This window comes from Podarcis vaucheri (genome assembly GCF_965113315.1).
Source record: "Podarcis vaucheri genome assembly, chromosome: 5".
Taxonomy (NCBI): Eukaryota; Metazoa; Chordata; class Lepidosauria; order Squamata; family Lacertidae; genus Podarcis; species Podarcis vaucheri.
Genome location: NC_138763.1, coordinates 72,693,413 through 72,711,142, shown reverse-complemented (window position 1 = coordinate 72,711,142; position 17,730 = coordinate 72,693,413). Strand labels below are relative to the sequence as shown.

Below are 17,730 nucleotides of genomic sequence, written 5' to 3'. Positions count from 1 at the left end.
AAGGTGATTGGGCCAGATCCGGCCCCCAGGCCTTAGTTTGCCTACCCATGACTAAGACCACCAGAGGAGGTCAGGCAGCTGGTGGGGTGGGTCTCTGAAAGACAGCATTGCTAGGGGAGCATTTTACCTCAGAGAAGAGGTGTCCAGGGTTTCCAAACATGAAGCGGCTGTGGAAAATAAATGTTCAGTCTCACTATTAAAATAAGTAAAGAGAAACAGGTTCAGAAAAGTGAAACCAGGTCAAAATTCACAGCGCCAAACCCTTCAGTGTCAGATCTTTCCTTGAGGGCACCAGGAGACAGCCTGCTAGTGATCAAATACTTCTCACCTAAAGTGTTACGCGATATCACAGGAGTGGCTATATTTGATGGCTCAGTACATTAATCCCTGCATATACCCCCACATCAGCTTGTTAAATCTTCACGGTGCTTTGTGACCCTTCACGACGAAGAACAAATATCCCCAAGTTGTTGTTATGTCATGGAGAGATTGATGCAGTGTCTAGAGTAGGTAAACAGCAGCGTTTCTAGGCTGAATGAGCTGACGTTAGACCACCATTTCTGCACTTTGTTGGACTAATGGCAATATAGCATCACTGCGGGGTTTCCTCACCCCCCTTTTCTGCGCAAAAGGTGTTTCCCAATTAGGGAAACACTTCCCAATACTGTGATGCATTTATAACTGTGGCCAAGTATATGTCAGGGTTCTATCCCAAACAGCATTACAACGAATACTTTCCCCTCACACCTAATGGTAAGGAGCTTCCAGAAGAGTCACTCTCTGCATCACTTCCACTATTACTGGTAAAGAAGTCAGAGTGTTGACATCTTCCTACATGTCCAAGTCAACGGGGTGGCAATGGTGAGAGGTGGGTTAATAGGTGGGCAGCTCAATGGGGCGAGTTGTCTTCGGACATCCATGTCACTCCTAGCTAGCACCAGCATGACGTATCAGAGTTGTTGCTTTGAAGTCAGCTAAGGCTGCAAGCTTTTTAGCTAGGCAATTAGAATAAGATCCACTATTTGACTATTGATTCAAAACCCTAAAATGTATTTTATATAATTGACTTTTAAATTTTTATTCTTTGTATATCGTATTGTTGTTTTATTGCTATGGCCGATGGCTGACACAAATAAAGATTCATTCATTCATTCATTCCCTCACTCCTGTTTTTGCCTCATATGCTACACCAGCTTTCGTAAATAAGCTCACAAAAGTTACTAGCCTGCAACTGTTTTAACTAGCTTGCTGGTGGTTGGGCAGAAGAAAGTTGGAGAATTCTGTCCCTCCTCTGGCAACCTGTTTGGGTTTCCATGCTGGGCCCACCGCTACCAGCAGCCCTCTCACTCACGTACTCCATGCACTTGCCTGAACTCAGGTCCTGGTCACCCGTAGCTAAGAGGCTAGTTCTTAAAGTCATGGCTGGGCTCCAGCAATTTACATGGGTGAAGCAAGAGTTGCAAAGCGAGAGCTGCTTGCATTTCTGCAAGTCCTACATCAAATGTAATAATCAAAATTGGTCGTTAGAGTATACCTCTTTAGTTCTTCTGTCTGTGTAAACCACTCCATGCCAGAAGCAGCCATGAAACAGAAGTGGTAGCACTTCTAAAGAGAGGAACTGAAATTATTTCCTAATTTTGCTGGTGGAAATGGTTGAGTTTGTAGGAATAATTGTATCTTTGTTTGTTTTTGCGAATGCATCGGTTGCAATAATTCAAGCCTATGTTCTCCGGGAAGGGGAATCACCAGCAAGAAAAGAAAGTACAACTCAAACTGATCATGCATGAAGTTTGCTGGATTGCCTTAGGCAAATCAAATCAGTCTCAGCTCCCTATTTGAAATACGGAGATAGCAACACCGGCCTTACAGGGCTGTTGCAAAGATTGCAGATAAAAGTACTTAATATTTATATTTCAAACCCTTCTTATTATGGTTTTATAACTGCTTTTAATGGTGGCTTCACTGCTGCTGATTTTTAGGGTTTAATGTCTCCACTGAGTTATCTTAAATGTTTTGAAGGTACAAACTAACAGAGCATTGGTACTCAAGTCTCACTGGTCTAATCTCAGAGCAAGATCTACTAGCTACAGATGCCACATAAGCAGAGGACCACTGGCCACTTCATACTGGAAACTCCGGTGAATCATTTTGTTCTGCAATCCACTTATATGTAAACTTGGCCAGCGAAGGCTTTGTCGAGAAAGTGAGGATTTTCAGTGGAGCAGCAAAATCAAGCATGTTAATTTTATTCGTGCTGGAATTTCAGAAACTTAACACTTCAAAACAGAACCTTGCATTAAAAACAAACAAACAAACATGGGAAGCCCAGTAAAATTTGAAGTTGCCCATCACATGAGATGTGCCAATGTTCTCTTGGGAGAAGTTACCTACTTTGCTAAAGAGAAATAAAAAATCCAAGGGAAGGAAAGCAACTAGCAATTAAGGAGGAAAACAACAGTGCGGGACCAAGATGCCTAGGTGGCTTCCTCCACTGGAGCGTTCGCATCAAAACGCCAATCCCGTGAATCAAGAAGCAACAAACTTCTAAGCTTGCACGCCAAGACAAGAGGCTCCCTGCTGCAGCCGGCAGCCTGTTCACACCTGCCAGTGTTTTGGAAAAAGCCATAAAGTACAGCAGGCAGCTTGCAGAATTCCAAACAGGTGCTAAGAGGGTTTTCACTTTGGAAAAGCTGGACTATAATGGGCACCTGTAGACTTCTACTGCCATGCCTGCCTCTCCACTTTTCAAACACCTGCACCATTGGGGTTGTGGCAGCACGGAATCCTGAAGGAGGCAGACCTAGGAGGGCCATACATTTCAAATTACTTGTCAGTAATTACTGTTGATTGCCCACTGTGCCCTCCCCTTTCCTGAGCCCTCTAAGCACGCAACAGCAAAACAGCAAAACTAATCTTGCAGATAACATAGGCATGTTAAGTCTCTCACTTCATGCTGGGCTATGAAGAGGAAATGCAAGCACTGTAGTTCCCACTTTCTCCAAAACCCAAGCCAAACTGAGACAACACACACACTGTCTTCTCCTGAGTTCTCTGCCATGGCAGAAGCACTGGGGACAAGCAGGGCTTCCCCTCCCATTATGCAAAGTGTTGACAAAGGCAAGAAGAAGCAAGAGTGTTTTTCACTGCTTCTTCTAACAATCTCCAGTGTCTGGAATTAAGCAAGGCAGGCCAGTGTTGGGAAGGTGGTGCTAGGCTTTGAGAACAAAACAGAAGTTTGTCTATATTTTGTATGGTTCATTTCAATTCATTGAATCGTAGAATTGGAAAGGACCCAAGGGCCATCTAGTCCAACCCCCTGCAATGCAGGAATCTTTTGCCCAACGTGGGGCTCAAACCCACGACCCGGAGATTAAAGGGTCTCAGGCTCTACCGACTGAGCTATCCCAGCAGTCACCATTACCGCATTCATAACAAAATTAATGCAACTGTTGCATGACAGCATGGGGTTGTCATTGTTTTGCATGACAGGCAAAATTCGCAAAGAATTAGAACCGATTCTCAAAGCACTAGGGAAAAACCTCTGGCACTGAAAGAGCATGTATTGGGTTTGCTGCTCACCGTATTTCATTGAACATACCCCTGGGATGTCCTATCGATGAACAGTCCCTCCTTCCCCTTTCTCACACTGATCCCTCGTGCAGAAACACCTGCACACAGACTATAAATAGCTAATATTTTCAAGTGACATTTCGATCAGAAAGCGGAGTAGGCCTTCCTGCTTTTGCAATTTAAGGCCCTATGTTTACTCTGTTCCCTCTGGGGTCCCCTTTGCGAGATCAAGGTTTATTTATTTATTTTACACTTTTCTCAATGTAGTGTTTCCAACAGCCAGCCATCATCGCTCAGCCTGCCCTATCAGAACTCTGTTTTAATCCTCACTATAGTACTTTGCAATCTGACAGATAGGCTGGTAAGCCTCTGTTAGAGCTTGATAGCACTTGCGAAAATTGGTTTTCCCAGACAGCTGGTGCAGCCCATTCTGCAGGACCTAGGCTTGTAGCAAATGCTGGAATCATCGTGACATTCAGAAAGGACTGGGGGAGAAGCTGCTGCTATGCAGTGGCAAGGCAACTTTTTCAACTTTGAAGGTTACAAGGGAAACAAGTGATAAGCCCAAAACACACAGCTAATTTGCAGGTGCCTTTTCCCCCTTTGCATAGAAAAGATCCATAGTGTGTTGAGAGGCCTGTGATATCTTGTTCTATTTTGCTAATTTTTGCAGAGGTTTGTCTCTTAAGGTATGCCTTCTCTTTTATATGCAGGCTCCTTTGGTGCAAAAGATCTGTAGATCCACCTCCAGGATCTCCATTTAGGGCTGGGAAGGACTCCTGCCTGAAACCCTGGAGAGCTTCTACCGCTCAGTGCATATGACAAGAAGCTAGATGGATCAAGTGGCCTCACACTGAATAAGGAAGCTTCCTATTTTTATGTTACTTACCCTAAAGTGAGAAATGAGACAAGCGTCAGGCAAAGTGGGGAAGACACGTGTGATTTTGGATGGAAACTGGCATTAAAGCCGAAACTTGCTAGGCAGTTCTAAAGTTAAGGCAAACATCTTGGAGGCTATGCCTGTAGCAAAAATAATTATATGGGGAACAGTTCTTGACATTCACTGGAGCTGCAGGAAGCATCTTAGCCTGCAACACCCTAGCAAATGCTCATTGGGTCCCGTGAGAGGTTACGGTGCTAAAACCATTTTAAAAAATTTTTTTTACTTCACAGGCAAGTGTAAACGCCATCCATCCATCCATTTCTCATGTAGTACCAGAGTGAACCAGTTCTGGTTTTCCCTGATAGGAGACAAGTAAATACTGAGTCCATGCTAGCCCTTTTTACTTGATAGTTAATCAAACCTCCAGAATGTCATTCCTTCATCCTACTATTTCTGAGTTACAGTTTATAAAACATGGCAAAAGTCTTGGGAGTAGTATGCACTGGGCTGCCAAGAGATGCAACCATAATCCCATCTGTACCTTTTCAAAAAGGTGAAAAATTCCTAACTTGAGCTGCAATACTGTGATGTGTGTGGATCTTTCATTGGACACTAAACAGCAGCAACAATTATGCAGCTAGACAATTGTCATGCTATGCGCATTACAGTCAAAGTCCCTATACACCTGTGAGATTAATGCCATGAGATGCTGGCAAGTTTCGAAAGCAGCGTATTCTGTGTTATCACACACAGCCAAGCCTCTTATTTAGAGGTTCTGCAATTCATCCCCTTCCTTATTCCTCACATACCTTTACAACTATATGAATTAGAATTTCCTATGCAATGATGGAAAAGTTTATCAAATTTCCAACAAAACTATTTAAAACTTTTAGGAGGCTGGCTAATTTATTTAAGGAATAAATTAAGCTGCCTAATTTATTTTAAGCACTAAATTGAACTGATTGACTCATAAGTTCCAGTGCTAGCTTTTTAGGAGCCCGGACAAGTACACTCTCAGGGTTTCCAACCTGCCCCCAGTTATGAAAACAGACTATGAGTCCATCAGAGCACCTGGATAACAAAGGCCTTGAGAGAAATTGTGAAAAAACATTTGCTGCTCCCCTTGTGAGAGAAGTGTGAAATAGTCTCATCTCCCTCCAGTCCCAGCCTAGCCTGAGTGGGGGTGGGGAGGGGGGGGGAGAGGGAAAACCACACATAAAAGATCAGAGTGGCAGCGAAATCCAAAAATTACTTATGCACTGTGTGATGAAGTACTTTCTTTTGTCTCTCATGAGTCCTGCAAATCATCAGTTTCACTTATCAAACCAACAGACGGTTGGAAGTACTGGGATCCAACTCAGCTTGCACTGAAGGCTGACATGTGCATGGAATAGAGGAGAGTGAGGAAAAACCCTTAAAGTTTCCTAGACTGCCCTTTCTGACCTAACCTGTGCTGACCTTCCCTCCGGTACTAGACTGATACCCTTAGGGTTGCTGACCTCATTTCCTACTTCCTTCTCCTTCATCCTCACCTTGGAAAAGGAGACATCTACTTTCGGATCTCTCTGCATGCAAGATGCAAACATAGCTTGAGACGCAACAGCAAGCATAGCTCACTGCATCTCCCAGGTTAGGCAGAACTAGGATCTTTCCTGGTAATAAACGGAGCTTTCTTATTTTCCTAAACTCAGAATCTTAGTGTGACTATATCCAGGGTAAAGTGTGCTCCTCCAATAGGGATTCAGTATTAAGTTTGACTTCTGCTGAGTGTTTTAACTCCAAATGCCAAAATACTTAGAAACCTGATTCCCACACTGGACAACCACATGCCTCTGAGAAGCCCACAAACAGGACCAATATAATGCAAGAGGGATGAAAAGAAGATGTCCGTATCTCTTTTCTTCACTGTCATATTTTCTAAACTAAAAAAGCCCCAAATGCTGGATTATGGACACCACGTGCACAACGTATTTGCAAAAACAAACCAGACCTCTCTTCCATAAGTGAAAGTCTTGTCCTCCATAAGGATTAAGACATAAAATCCATGCACTAAGCTCACAGATAAAGAGAAGGGTTAACACAGCCGAGTTACAACCTGAATTCCCAACACTTACGCGAACATCCGAAGTTCCCTGCTCTGCTGGAGAGATTTCTTCTGAGCAGTTCTGAAGTTTGTACATCCAGTAATTCTTTGCAGTGATGATGAAGTTCAAAGGCAAGAGAGAGCTAGTCCCCAGAAGGAAGAAAATAATGTAGGTGCCATTGAAGTGATCTTTAGGCTTGTGAAAACCGTGTCTGTTTCCCTCTGGCTCCTCGAACAGGGGTGTCTCTTCTTGGGTAGTGACATCCACCGGTTTGTACAAAGAGTTCGCACTGTGGTGGTAGTCATCTTGCTCCTCCAAATCAACAGCCACTTTTAGGATAAATTGAAGATGTGTGAAAGTTATGGTCACATAGCATGACATTGTCACTAGCCCTTTGACCCCTATAATAATACCAGTCTCTCTTACAGGGATATGGTACACTGAGAGAATGTGTACCTGAACACTTCAAGCGAGCTTATTAATGCTTATTAAGAAATACAACCCATCGGGTTGCCACAGAAAGCTGCAGCAACAGTTGCAAGCATCCCAAATAAATCTGTGTTAAAAGGACAAGAGTTCCTGAATTCAAAGAAACTCCTTCAGTGTTCCAGAACAGAAGTAGTTAGTGTAGTTAATGCATAATGGAACAGTGAGGCCCACTGCAGCCTAAACAGGTCTTTAGAAGGGCCTGTGCAAAATGTTCTTATTTAAAACAATGTTAAATATATTCTGAAATATTCACATGGTTTTCAAACAGTATTCATGGAGTTTGCTTTTACTTTACTGTATGAAATAGTTGAACTGCTAGCTGCCGTGAGTCTTCAGGGAAGGCAGGGTGGAAGTTTGTTTAAAAGTTTGTAAGAGAGAGAACAAAGTGAAGGCACAGCATCATGTGGAAGTAGTTACCTTAGAATTAAATTTTTGATCAAATGACTCTTGTTAAGTTTTTAAGCAATCTCCATTCTTCTAAGCCCTCCTGTCCAGGTCATCAAAACAAGAATTAATGGACTGGGGAGAGAATAGAAGAGGTTCCCTTTTGAAATATGTGGCTGAAGCATGTTATTCCTAGGGGAGCTGGGGAATATTTTGAGGCCAACCCAAGGTGAAGAGAAATGGCAAAATGACATCTTTCATTGGGCCAATCAGTCACTCACTAAGATGTGGAAGCTTTTTAGTTACACAAAAGCGCTTTGCCAGAAAGCAATCGATGCTTATTGTATGCTTGGTATGATTAAAAGAAAAATAAGATATGCCACATGGGCAAATAAACTCTGGGAGCCAATCCAGGAATTTCCTTTCCTTTCAAGAAAGGTGGGCTTTCACGGAAAGTCCCACCTACAATACAAACCTAGCTTCACTGCCTAAAAAATATGAATTATGGAAGACATCTGTAGGTCATCTCAGGACTTGGGTTTTGCAAAACACAGCATTCTTCACACTTTTGGCCTTTTGACACTTGAGAAACTTATTTTTTTTAGGCCCCACTCTATTCTTGCGACTGCAATTTGCTTTAAAACGTTTTAAATACTGTATTTTTAAATTGCTGTCACCTGCCTTGGGACCTTATGGTAAAGGGTGGATAAGAAATGGAATTAGTATCATTAATACTCTGCCCAAACCCTTTGGGTACTCAGCACCCCTGACCAGCCTAGGAGACTGGGCAGCTGAGGAAGAGGCTATTTGCTGTTCTCTCAGAAAACACGTTTTGGCCTGGCTTTGAGGGGGACCCACAAAATGCATGTTGGGTCCCCTCAAGCCTTACAAACCCTGATAGGCAACACTAAGAAAGCCAAAAGTAAAAAAAAAAAGGTCTTGGTGAAGCCTCTCCGTAGGAAAAATCCTGGTCCCCCCCCCCAAGTGGCAAGACTGCAAAGGTGCGTCTTGCGACCGGGAAGCTGCCCGGGCCCCCAACTCCAGGAGTGCGCGGCAGGAAATGCACTCTGCACATGCTCCGTGCTGCCGCCGGCAAACACCCCAACCTCGGATTTCACGGCGAGTTTCCGAGACCGAAACAAAGTGCGGCGGGAGGAGGAGCAAAGGCCGGAGGAAGAGGAGGAGAAGCAGGAGGCGGAAAAGGAGTCGCAGGTAGAGAGCAAAGGCGAAGAGAGGCGCAGCCGCAAAACCCCCGGCGGAAAGGCCCCCGTGGCCTGAGAGCCCCGCGGAAGAAGGCGCCACTTACTGTCGCCGGCCCTGCGCGCCTCCCCATCTGCTCTGAGCCGGGCCTTCCCCAAGCACAGGCTCCGCCGGCCCTCGCGCCAAAGCCACGCCCGCCGCCGCCGCCGCGCAGCGCCGCCTCCTCCGCTGCTCCCTCCTCCTCCTCCTCCTGCGCGGGGGCTTCTGCGAGGGTCGAGCAAGCGCTGCTCCCTTCATCCCCCTTTCATCTCCCCCGGAAGGGGTTCCTTAGCCCTTCTTGGAAATAGGCTAAAAAAATATTTATAATACTACTAATAATAAGCATTCCTTTTGTGCGCAATGGGCACAGGTCACGACTGCTGCCCTGATTCAAGAATCTCTATCTGGATCTAAGTATATCAGATCAATTCCCCCTAAAATATTTCAGGGCACCCCAAAATTGGTGGGCATGATATTGCCATTCAAATAGGGTGCGCGTGTGTGTGCACTGTGTCATGTGATCATACCTACCCCACCCCTGATTCATTTCCAAAGCTCCTTCCCCACTTTCCCTCACTGTACCTAACACTCAGTTCAGGAATCCCATGTATTTACAGTGAGACTTCCGGATATACGACGATATAATAATAATAATAATAATAATAATAATAATAATAATAATAATAATAATAATAATTAATAAATAATAGTTGTTATGTACTGAGTTGAATAGGATCCAAACTGCAGCAGTCTGATTGGTCCTAGAACAATAGGATCCTAATTGCAGCAGTCTGATTGGTCCTAGAACAATAGGATTCAGAATGCAGCAGTCTGATTGGTCCAAGAACAATGCAGCAGTATGATTGGTTGGCAGGAACCACCCAATCATGCTCCAGATATAAGTGAATCCACAACCTGATTGGCTTACAGTAGAATTCCAGAATTAACCAATCATGTGCAGCCCATTGTGTAAATAATGTATATAAAGCAGATACTTTGAGGGGACATTCATTCATTCCTCCTCACCACTATGAGCTGAATAAAGAGCATGAAATCACTTTGCGACTCAGAGTATATTTCAGTAGTAGTAGTAGTAGTACTAGTAGTAGTAGTAATAATAATAGTAGTAGTAGTAATAATAATAATAATAATAATAATAATAATAATAATAATAATAATGAAAGAGGGGTCCCGCAGATGCCTGGTGCCAGACTCCGCCTATAGATTCTTGGATGCTGGGGCTTGTTTTTCTGCCAGGCAAAAAGGCAGAGGGAGGTGATGGCCCTGCCATTAAGTGACCTACAAGACAAAATGTGATTTGAAACGCAGCAGGGGAAAATAAGCTCCCTGCGCTTTGGGCCACTACTGTGTAGATAGCCTTAGTGTCACCATTTACTGCAATCAGTGGACTCTTCCAATACAGGCAATGTCCTGCCTTCCCCAACTCCTTCCTCTTTAATCTTTAAGGATCTTAATAATTTCTGGACAACCTGCTGTGTAGGGTAATTCTTTACACATACTCTTACATTGAGCCAAAATGGGGTTATAGATGTTAAGAAGAAATGTTTGTTATGTTTTGTTTTAAACCTATTTCTCCAGTCTAGTCCCCTTGGAGGTGGTAAAACTACATCTAGGCCATTATCACTTCAGATTGAATTTTTTTTTTTAATCACTGCACATAGAAAATTAGCATCTCAAGGGAAAGGTTGGACTAGAACCTTTCTTCCTGAAATCCAATTTTCTGTCTAGAGAGGATTTCTTAAAAATGCTGTGCCTGCAGTCTGATATAGTACAACCCAGACAGGTTTGCTCTGTGAGAATTAGGCCTCAGTCCACACTTTTTTTAAAAATAGCTGTTTCTCTTCCTCTTTAGGATAATTTCCCCTCTGCCGGTCAAATGATCTGAATCAGCACTGTCAGGAGGTATTAATATTTGTTCTAGATGGGTTGCCCAGCTGTGGGTTGATGAGGCTCTCTAATGGTACAAAAAGAGGTTTTGTTCAAATCGTTGGGTGTTGATGGTGTTGGCCGCAGCCAATAAGAGGAAGATTGTGACTTGCGTCTTGCTTGCAAACACTCCTAGGCAGTTCACTTGGAAATAAGTTGTTCTGATGTAACGAGACTGACTCCAGATTCTTTACAGACAGAAATTAAGGTTACAAACCTGACATATGCTTAAACCTACTGGTTTAAATGGGCTTGGGCGCCCCCTAATCTTCCATGAGATAGGACTGAAAATGAATGAAATTTCATGGCATAGAGATGCAATGATGGGGAAAATTTCCCGTTTTAAGTTTCAAATACGAAAGCAGACTTAAGGTCGATAAAGGCACACACAAAGTTTGATTGCGATTGACAGCATATTTTTGTATGAGATGATTATACATACAAAACTGCAAAGCTTGGAAACCAATATACTGTATATAAATGCTCTGTATATATTGTATATAAATGCACTGTTCTTTTGGAATTCCCCGAAGCCAAATATATCTAAATAGGTTCAGATATATCTGTGTCATGGTTATTATTGTTTTTCATTGATAATTAGGTAGGATGTCACAGTGTCCTTCTAACATCTGGAGCGTACATGTTGGGTAGCCAACATGGTGCCCCTCCAGATGTTGTGGACTACAACTCCCATCATGTCTGGTCATTCTACATGCTGGCTGGAGCTAACAGGAGTTGTAGCCCAAAGCAAGGAGTGAGAGCCATAGCTCAGTGGTGGATCATCTTCTGTGTGCCAAAGGTTCCATGCTCATTCCCTAGCCCTGACAGTGAGTACCGATTAGATGGACTCAGTATAAGGTAGCTTCTTATCTTCTTTTTCCTATCTGGAAGACACCAGGGTAAGAGACTGGGAGAAAAAAGGAATACTCCCAGGTGAGAGCTGCGAGGGCACACCACTTTCTGTGTGAGACCAGGGTTACCTTTAAGAGAGGACTCTGCATTTTCTCTTTCTATGTTTTGTTTTTATTTAGATTAGTTTCCTTTAACGTGCTGCATTTTGAAATAGCTTTAATTAAATCTTATTTTTTAAAAGTCTGTGTGTGTTGGTAGATTCTAACACTGAAAGCATCTGTGAACGACAAATACCAACATCCTCTGTGCTGTACGCAAATGCATAGTGGATCAATACCTGTGTAGAAAGGGTATAACTTGCCCTTAGACGCCTCCTTCTTTGTTGAAGAGATATCAGAATGATTGCCCTCCAGAGCTAACAAAAATAACTCAGCAAGGCTGCAAATGGTTTTTGTTTTCCATCAAACAGACAAAAGAGAAACTTCTGCATGCCCCTAAAGCAGGTTACCAAATGGAGACATGCGTAAAATTAGAAGAAATCCATAAGAGCACAGTGGCTTTCTTCAACGGCATGGCCAACCCAGGCCACGAGAGCACCCCAGGAAGAGATTGCTCAGCCTGTCTTGGCCTGTAAGCCATCAGCTCAGAAGGGACAAGCTTGATATTTCCAAGCTGCTGTGGTCGATCATGTCAGAAAAGGCACTGTTGAAAAAGCGCCTCAGATCAGATTAGCACAAGAGACTGTGACAGCCTGCCAGGGTAAACAATACAATTAGGGTGGGTAGCGGGGAAAACCTGCATTTAGCCCAAGCTGTTCTGGTCCATCAAGTAAATATTACCCATTAAAAACTGCTTAGAAAGCCAAAAGCTGGATGTATTCAATCAGTAATACAGATTTGTCTGGTGGCCTGTAACAGCTTTTGCAGGCTTTCATACACTTGTAATATGTATTTTCCCACTGATAATTTGCTTTGGTTTCCCTCACATTCTTTTCCTTAGCCAGCTATGGCCACTGTTCACAAAGTGTCAGTGTCTTTTCAGTCTTACTACTGATTTTGATTCATTTTGGGCTACTTTGAAAAAACCTCAAAACTTCCTGGTTTCCCCCTCAGCAGATCACACACATTATAAGGCTGAAAGCCCATACAGAGGTTCGATAATCTGTGCTAAGGTTCTGCACACAGAATAATGTTTGCCTAAGCAAACCCTATTTAGATGAGTGGGACTTACTCCAAATCAGGTAACTTGTGTTTCTCCTGAGAGCTGCATTCCCTTGTGGTGAACAAGGCCAGAGACACTGCAAATTCTACATTTCTACAGTACATTTCTACACCCTGCCCATTCCTGCCTTTCATTCAGACAAGCAAGAGGTGTTATCAGGTCTTAAAGACACATTCCAGCCAGGCAAAAATTCTTGAGATACATAGCAGGGCCAGTGAGGGGCGTGGCCTAGAGAGAAGGGGGGTGGCCTGGGGAAGAGTGCTGAGGGCCAGATGGAGGTCTGCATTTGTCTCCCAGGGCCTGACGTTTGCCACCTGGTATACAGTGGTACCTTGCTTTACAACCATAATCTGTTCTGGACGTCCGTTTGTAAACCAAAACAGGCTGTAACCAAAGGCGCGCTTTCACCAATGGGGCCTCCAATGTTCGTAATCCCAAATAAATGGGTTGCAATCCAAAAAAAGGTTGCAAACCGGGACACGCACTTCCGGGTTTGACGGGTTTGTAATCCAAAATGTATGCAAACCAAGATGTATGCAAACCAAGGTACCACTGCATACTATAGGCAGGTTAATAGGATTGCAGCCAAAATGGACAGATGCAGTGGCGGTCTGCACGCCAGTAGTACAAAACCGGCTGCTTCACTTAAATAACAGAAACAGGACGTGTCATGTGTGAATGACCTTGCTGTACCTGTTAGAAGGCATGTAAAGGAAGCCACTCATGGTTAGTGTCAAATGCACCAATGAATGCATCAATGAACCCCCTCCCAGAAATCTAAAATGGCACCCCAGCATGCATCAGAGACTTGTTTCCTTCCCTTTTGCCCAAGGACGTTAGTTTACTGCCAAAGCCCCCTATTGCACACCCAGTTCTCTGCCAGAAGAAAACAGGCAAATGCCATCCATTATTGCAAATGGAATTTGGCTATTTGGTCTAATAGTTCAACCAAGCTTAATTCATTAGGTGCCATTCATCAAAAGCGGACAATCTTCTCTCTTCCTGCTTAGGCCTACATAAGATGTTGTGTTCTCACCATATAGTTCATAGTACAGTGGTGCCCCGCAAGACGAATGCCTCGCAAGATGGAAAACTCGCTAGACAAAAGGGTTTTCCGTTTTTGAGCTGCTTCGCAAGACGAATTTCCCTATGGGCTTGCTTCGCAAGACGAAAACGTCTTGCAAGTTTGTTTCCTTTTTCTTAACACCGTTAATACAGTTGCGACTTGACTTCGAGGAGCAACTCATAGAACGCAGTGTACATAGTAACCTTTTTGAGGTTTTTAAAGACTTTGGTGATTTTTGAAGCTTTTCCAAAACTTCTTTTGCAGCCATTTGGTAAGTTAAGCTTTTAAAACTTTTTTTGGGGGGTTTGGATTTTGGGTTGGGGTGTTTGGAATTCAAGGACTTGGTGTTGGGAAGGGATTTGCAAGAATCTGGAAGCTTGTTTTTTTTCTGCATTTTGATGATTTTTGTGACCATTGGGCCACTCTGCTGTTTTTTTAAAAAAATATCTGGATTTGAATTTCTGTGTGCTGGGTGGCTGGGGGAACAGTTGGGGAGGGGTTTGCAAGAATCTGGAAGCTTGTGGTTTTTTCCCTGCATTTTTATGATTTTCCGTGACCATTGGGCCACTCTGCTGTTTTTTTTAAAAAAAAATCTGGGTTTGAATTTTGAAATGCTCTTTACCGTATGTGTGACTTTAAAGAGCACTTAATAAACTCTTGTTGTACCAAATTTGGCTTTGTTTTGACTTTTTTTGACCATAGGTCAGTCCCGGGATCAGCGCAGCTCTGCGCGGCCACCGGGAGCCAGGGGCGAAGCCCCGCCCCGCTCCCAATGGCCGCGCAGAGCTCCCTGCAGTCCTGGGATCAGCGCAGCTCTGCGCGGCCATCGGGAGCAGGGCGCGAAGTCCCGCCCCGCTCCGGATGGCGGCGCAGAGCTGCCTGCCGTCCCGGGATCAGCGCACTTCTCCCCATCACCAGCCCCATAAGCTCGGGGGACAGCGGGGAGGCAGAGCGTGCCTTCCCACTGTTTCCCGACCTGGTTCTTCCAGCCCCGCACCTGGGGGGGGGAAATATTTTTTTTCTTTATTTCCCCCCCCCAAAAAAAAAACTAGGTGCGTCCTATGGGCCGGAGTGTCCTATGGGGCGCAAAATACGGTATCTGTCACACTTTGCCATGCTTGCATCGTATCATTAAATATTGGTGCTTAAGGGACATTTGGGTATTGCTGAAGATTTAGCCACTGACATTTTTAGCCACACTGTGGTCCGTTGAGATACCAAATTTTTTTTGGCATTTTATTGTTCGTGGTCTAGACCACCCCGGAGGCCCAGGGTCTGGGCCTCAGCAATTTTGTAGTCGCCTACATGCAGAAGGCCTCAGGTTCAGTCTCTGGCATCTCCAAAAAGGACTGGAGGAGACTCCTAAACTGCGGCCAGTCAGTATAGACAGTACCAGTCTGGATGCACCCATGGCATACTGATGGTATGTGGCAGCTTGATGCTGCTCTCTGCCTCCCCAGTATCTGCTGCCTGAGGCAGCTGCCCCACTCTACTGAATGGCAAGGCAGGTGCTGGGTAATGGTTCAGATAGTCCCCAGGATCCTGCCCTTAGTGCTAGTAGTTAAAAGCAGTGCCTATAGCAACTTGTGGCTCAGAGGTTGTGAACCTGTAGCCCCTGCTCCAAATGCAGACTCCGTAATGGAGGCTGCCCCTAAGCTGCTGGTGCAGTGGAAAAAAAGAGGCTTACATTGTTCTGTAAAGCAAAACAGGGTTGCTCAAGAAGACAATAACCTTCTTGAACCACCATTCCCTGGGAGCTAATTTGAACTTTCCCCAAGAGCTTGCTGTGATATCTTTAACACAAGATCATTGCACTTAATATTGCAATAGTTGTGGCCATCTCTGATACATTAAGGAAGCAAATATGCTTCTCAGCCTCTGTTAAGAAATGTCAGACCACACCTAATGTTAGCCAAAGTATTAAGCAGCTGGGTAATATAATAAATATTTAATAGATCTATGGCTGTGACTTCTGATCAAGCAGGAGCGATGGAGTTAGCCCCCTTCACCCTATCCCAGCATAATAAACTCACTGCAACTGATCAGTGGCGGAAGAGCAATGCTGCCACCTTATGGACCGCTTGCATAATGGCAAACTGCAAAGTGTTTCAACTGGATCCTCCCTGTTTTATGAATTAGAAGGGGAACACCATAGGAGCTGAAGATGATATAGTCCAGTATTCGTGTCCAACAATACTTATGAGAAAACAGTAAAGGAAATTTTAAATTGCCTTGATTGAAGCATAAGTAAGAATGCCAAAGGAGAGAAAAGAAGGAAAGTTAGTTGGATTTCAATAGTTAAGCCGGTTTTATTTATTTAGAGCTAAGCTGAAATTGCTCGGTTTTTTTAAGCAAACAATTTCACCAGTGCTGAAAAACAATGTGTACAAGCAGAGTTTATTAGGAAGTTCCCTATTTGCAAAGTCTAGCTGATTTCAGGAGAGGGAGAGGACTTGCACACTATCAGAATTCATAGTTTGTCTTTCCCTGCCTCCTGGAAAATCAAAATGGAAAAGTACTCAGAACAGTTCTAATAATGCTATTAAAAAACTGCAGCCTTGAGGAAGTACCACTGCAATCCTGAGGTGACTTCATTGGAAACTACCTGTGAGAACGTTGGCTTCTGGGTAACTATGGCTTAGCTGATAATTATATTGAACACCAACAATATGATAGATGACCACTGAGGCTGTTTAGGTGCTAATATTTCCCTCTACCTAAACATATGGCTCCGGGGCTGGATCCCTCAGCCTACCTGTCAGCACTAAAAGTGCCACCCAAGTCCCAAATCTTACCTGTGTAGCAGAGAGCTTTCTTTTTTCTTTTATTTTGACAAAGTATTAAAAATAAATAAATAATAAAAATATGCACCCCACCCCCGAGACCATTCCATTGTAACTATCCAACCTCCCAAAATTTCAACACCTTTTGCGATGGTTTTGACCCCTTTCCATTTTAGCAGAACAAATTCTACAGACACCTTCCATATCTCCTCAAAATCATTTCTCCTGCATATTCCCCATCTTACCTTAATCGCACATGTTAATTTATTAGGGAGCTTTCCACTGAGAGCTAAACTAACGAGTCACACACAGTTGGTTTTAATTTTAAACTTTTTATTAGACTAGGAAATATAATTTATTGCATAAAAATTAATTTGTTACAATAGGAATGCTAAACCTTATTTACAGTTCTTAGTTTACAGAATAAACAGACACGTGTTTTGAGGATGCTTCCGGACCCCTCCCCCCACCAAAAAAACCCCCACCTGGACGTATAAATATGAAAACAGAATGGAGAGCAAGAGAATGAAGGACACTCTTGAGGGGAGAAAGGAAACCGTGGTTTGCTTTCACCCAAACGATGGCATAGGCTGCCCATGCCACAAAGCTCAGTGTGACCACAGAGAGCACCTTAAGAGACAGTGGGGGAGGGAGAAAGAGAGGCACAACCCTTCTTTGTGTGAGCACAGGGTGCTTTCCAGGCAAAAGGGCTCCCTGCTTGGTCAACATACACTCTTCTGAACAAGAAGCAAAGAGAAAGAGGGTGAACTCTGCACACTTCCTGACGCTGCTCCCTATTGCACACCCATGGATCCCTAATCTGTTATATAGTACTGATCTCTCTCTGTCACCCACCCACCCACACCAGATTTCTACTTCTGAATTCTCTCTCTTACACACCTGAATGCACATATCTGTACATCCAGTATCCCATTCACACAAAAGCAGTGAGTAAAGACTAGAGCAGGTTGGCCTCTTAACAGATCACTCTCTCACCACCAGCTCCCTCAATTTATATGGCAGGCCCACCCATGAGACCATGTGAGATGACTGCCTCAGGCAGTAAGACCCACAGGGGCAGCAGATCCTGATGTAGATCTTTATTCCTCCCCCTGTTCCTGATGTAGATCTTCATTCACTCCTTCTCCCCTGGCAAAGAGGGGGATATCTTTTTGTGGTTTGTCTCAGGTGCCAAAATGTCTTAGGCCAATA

General features: G+C 43.9%; 2 protein-coding genes across 3 annotated transcripts in view; both read right to left on the bottom strand.

Moving 5' to 3' along the window:
- The window catches only part of SLC29A3 (solute carrier family 29 member 3), a gene marked incomplete at its 5' end in the record, with an annotated part of 32,967 nt that extends 24,151 nt beyond the window's left edge, over positions 1-8,816 (bottom strand). The window contains 2 exons of one of the 2 annotated variants that reach the window (XM_082222100.1): positions 6,568-6,866; positions 8,717-8,816. In XM_082222100.1, the coding sequence (XP_082078226.1) occupies positions 6,568-6,866; position 8,717 (300 nt within the window). Of the gene's footprint in view, positions 1-6,567; positions 6,919-8,716 lie in introns of those variants that run through there. The other variant, XM_082222099.1, reaches the window with a different exon arrangement.
- The window catches only part of UNC5B (unc-5 netrin receptor B), a 216,738-nt gene that overhangs the window by 34,036 nt on the left and 164,972 nt on the right, over positions 1-17,730 (bottom strand). The window lies entirely within an intron of this gene.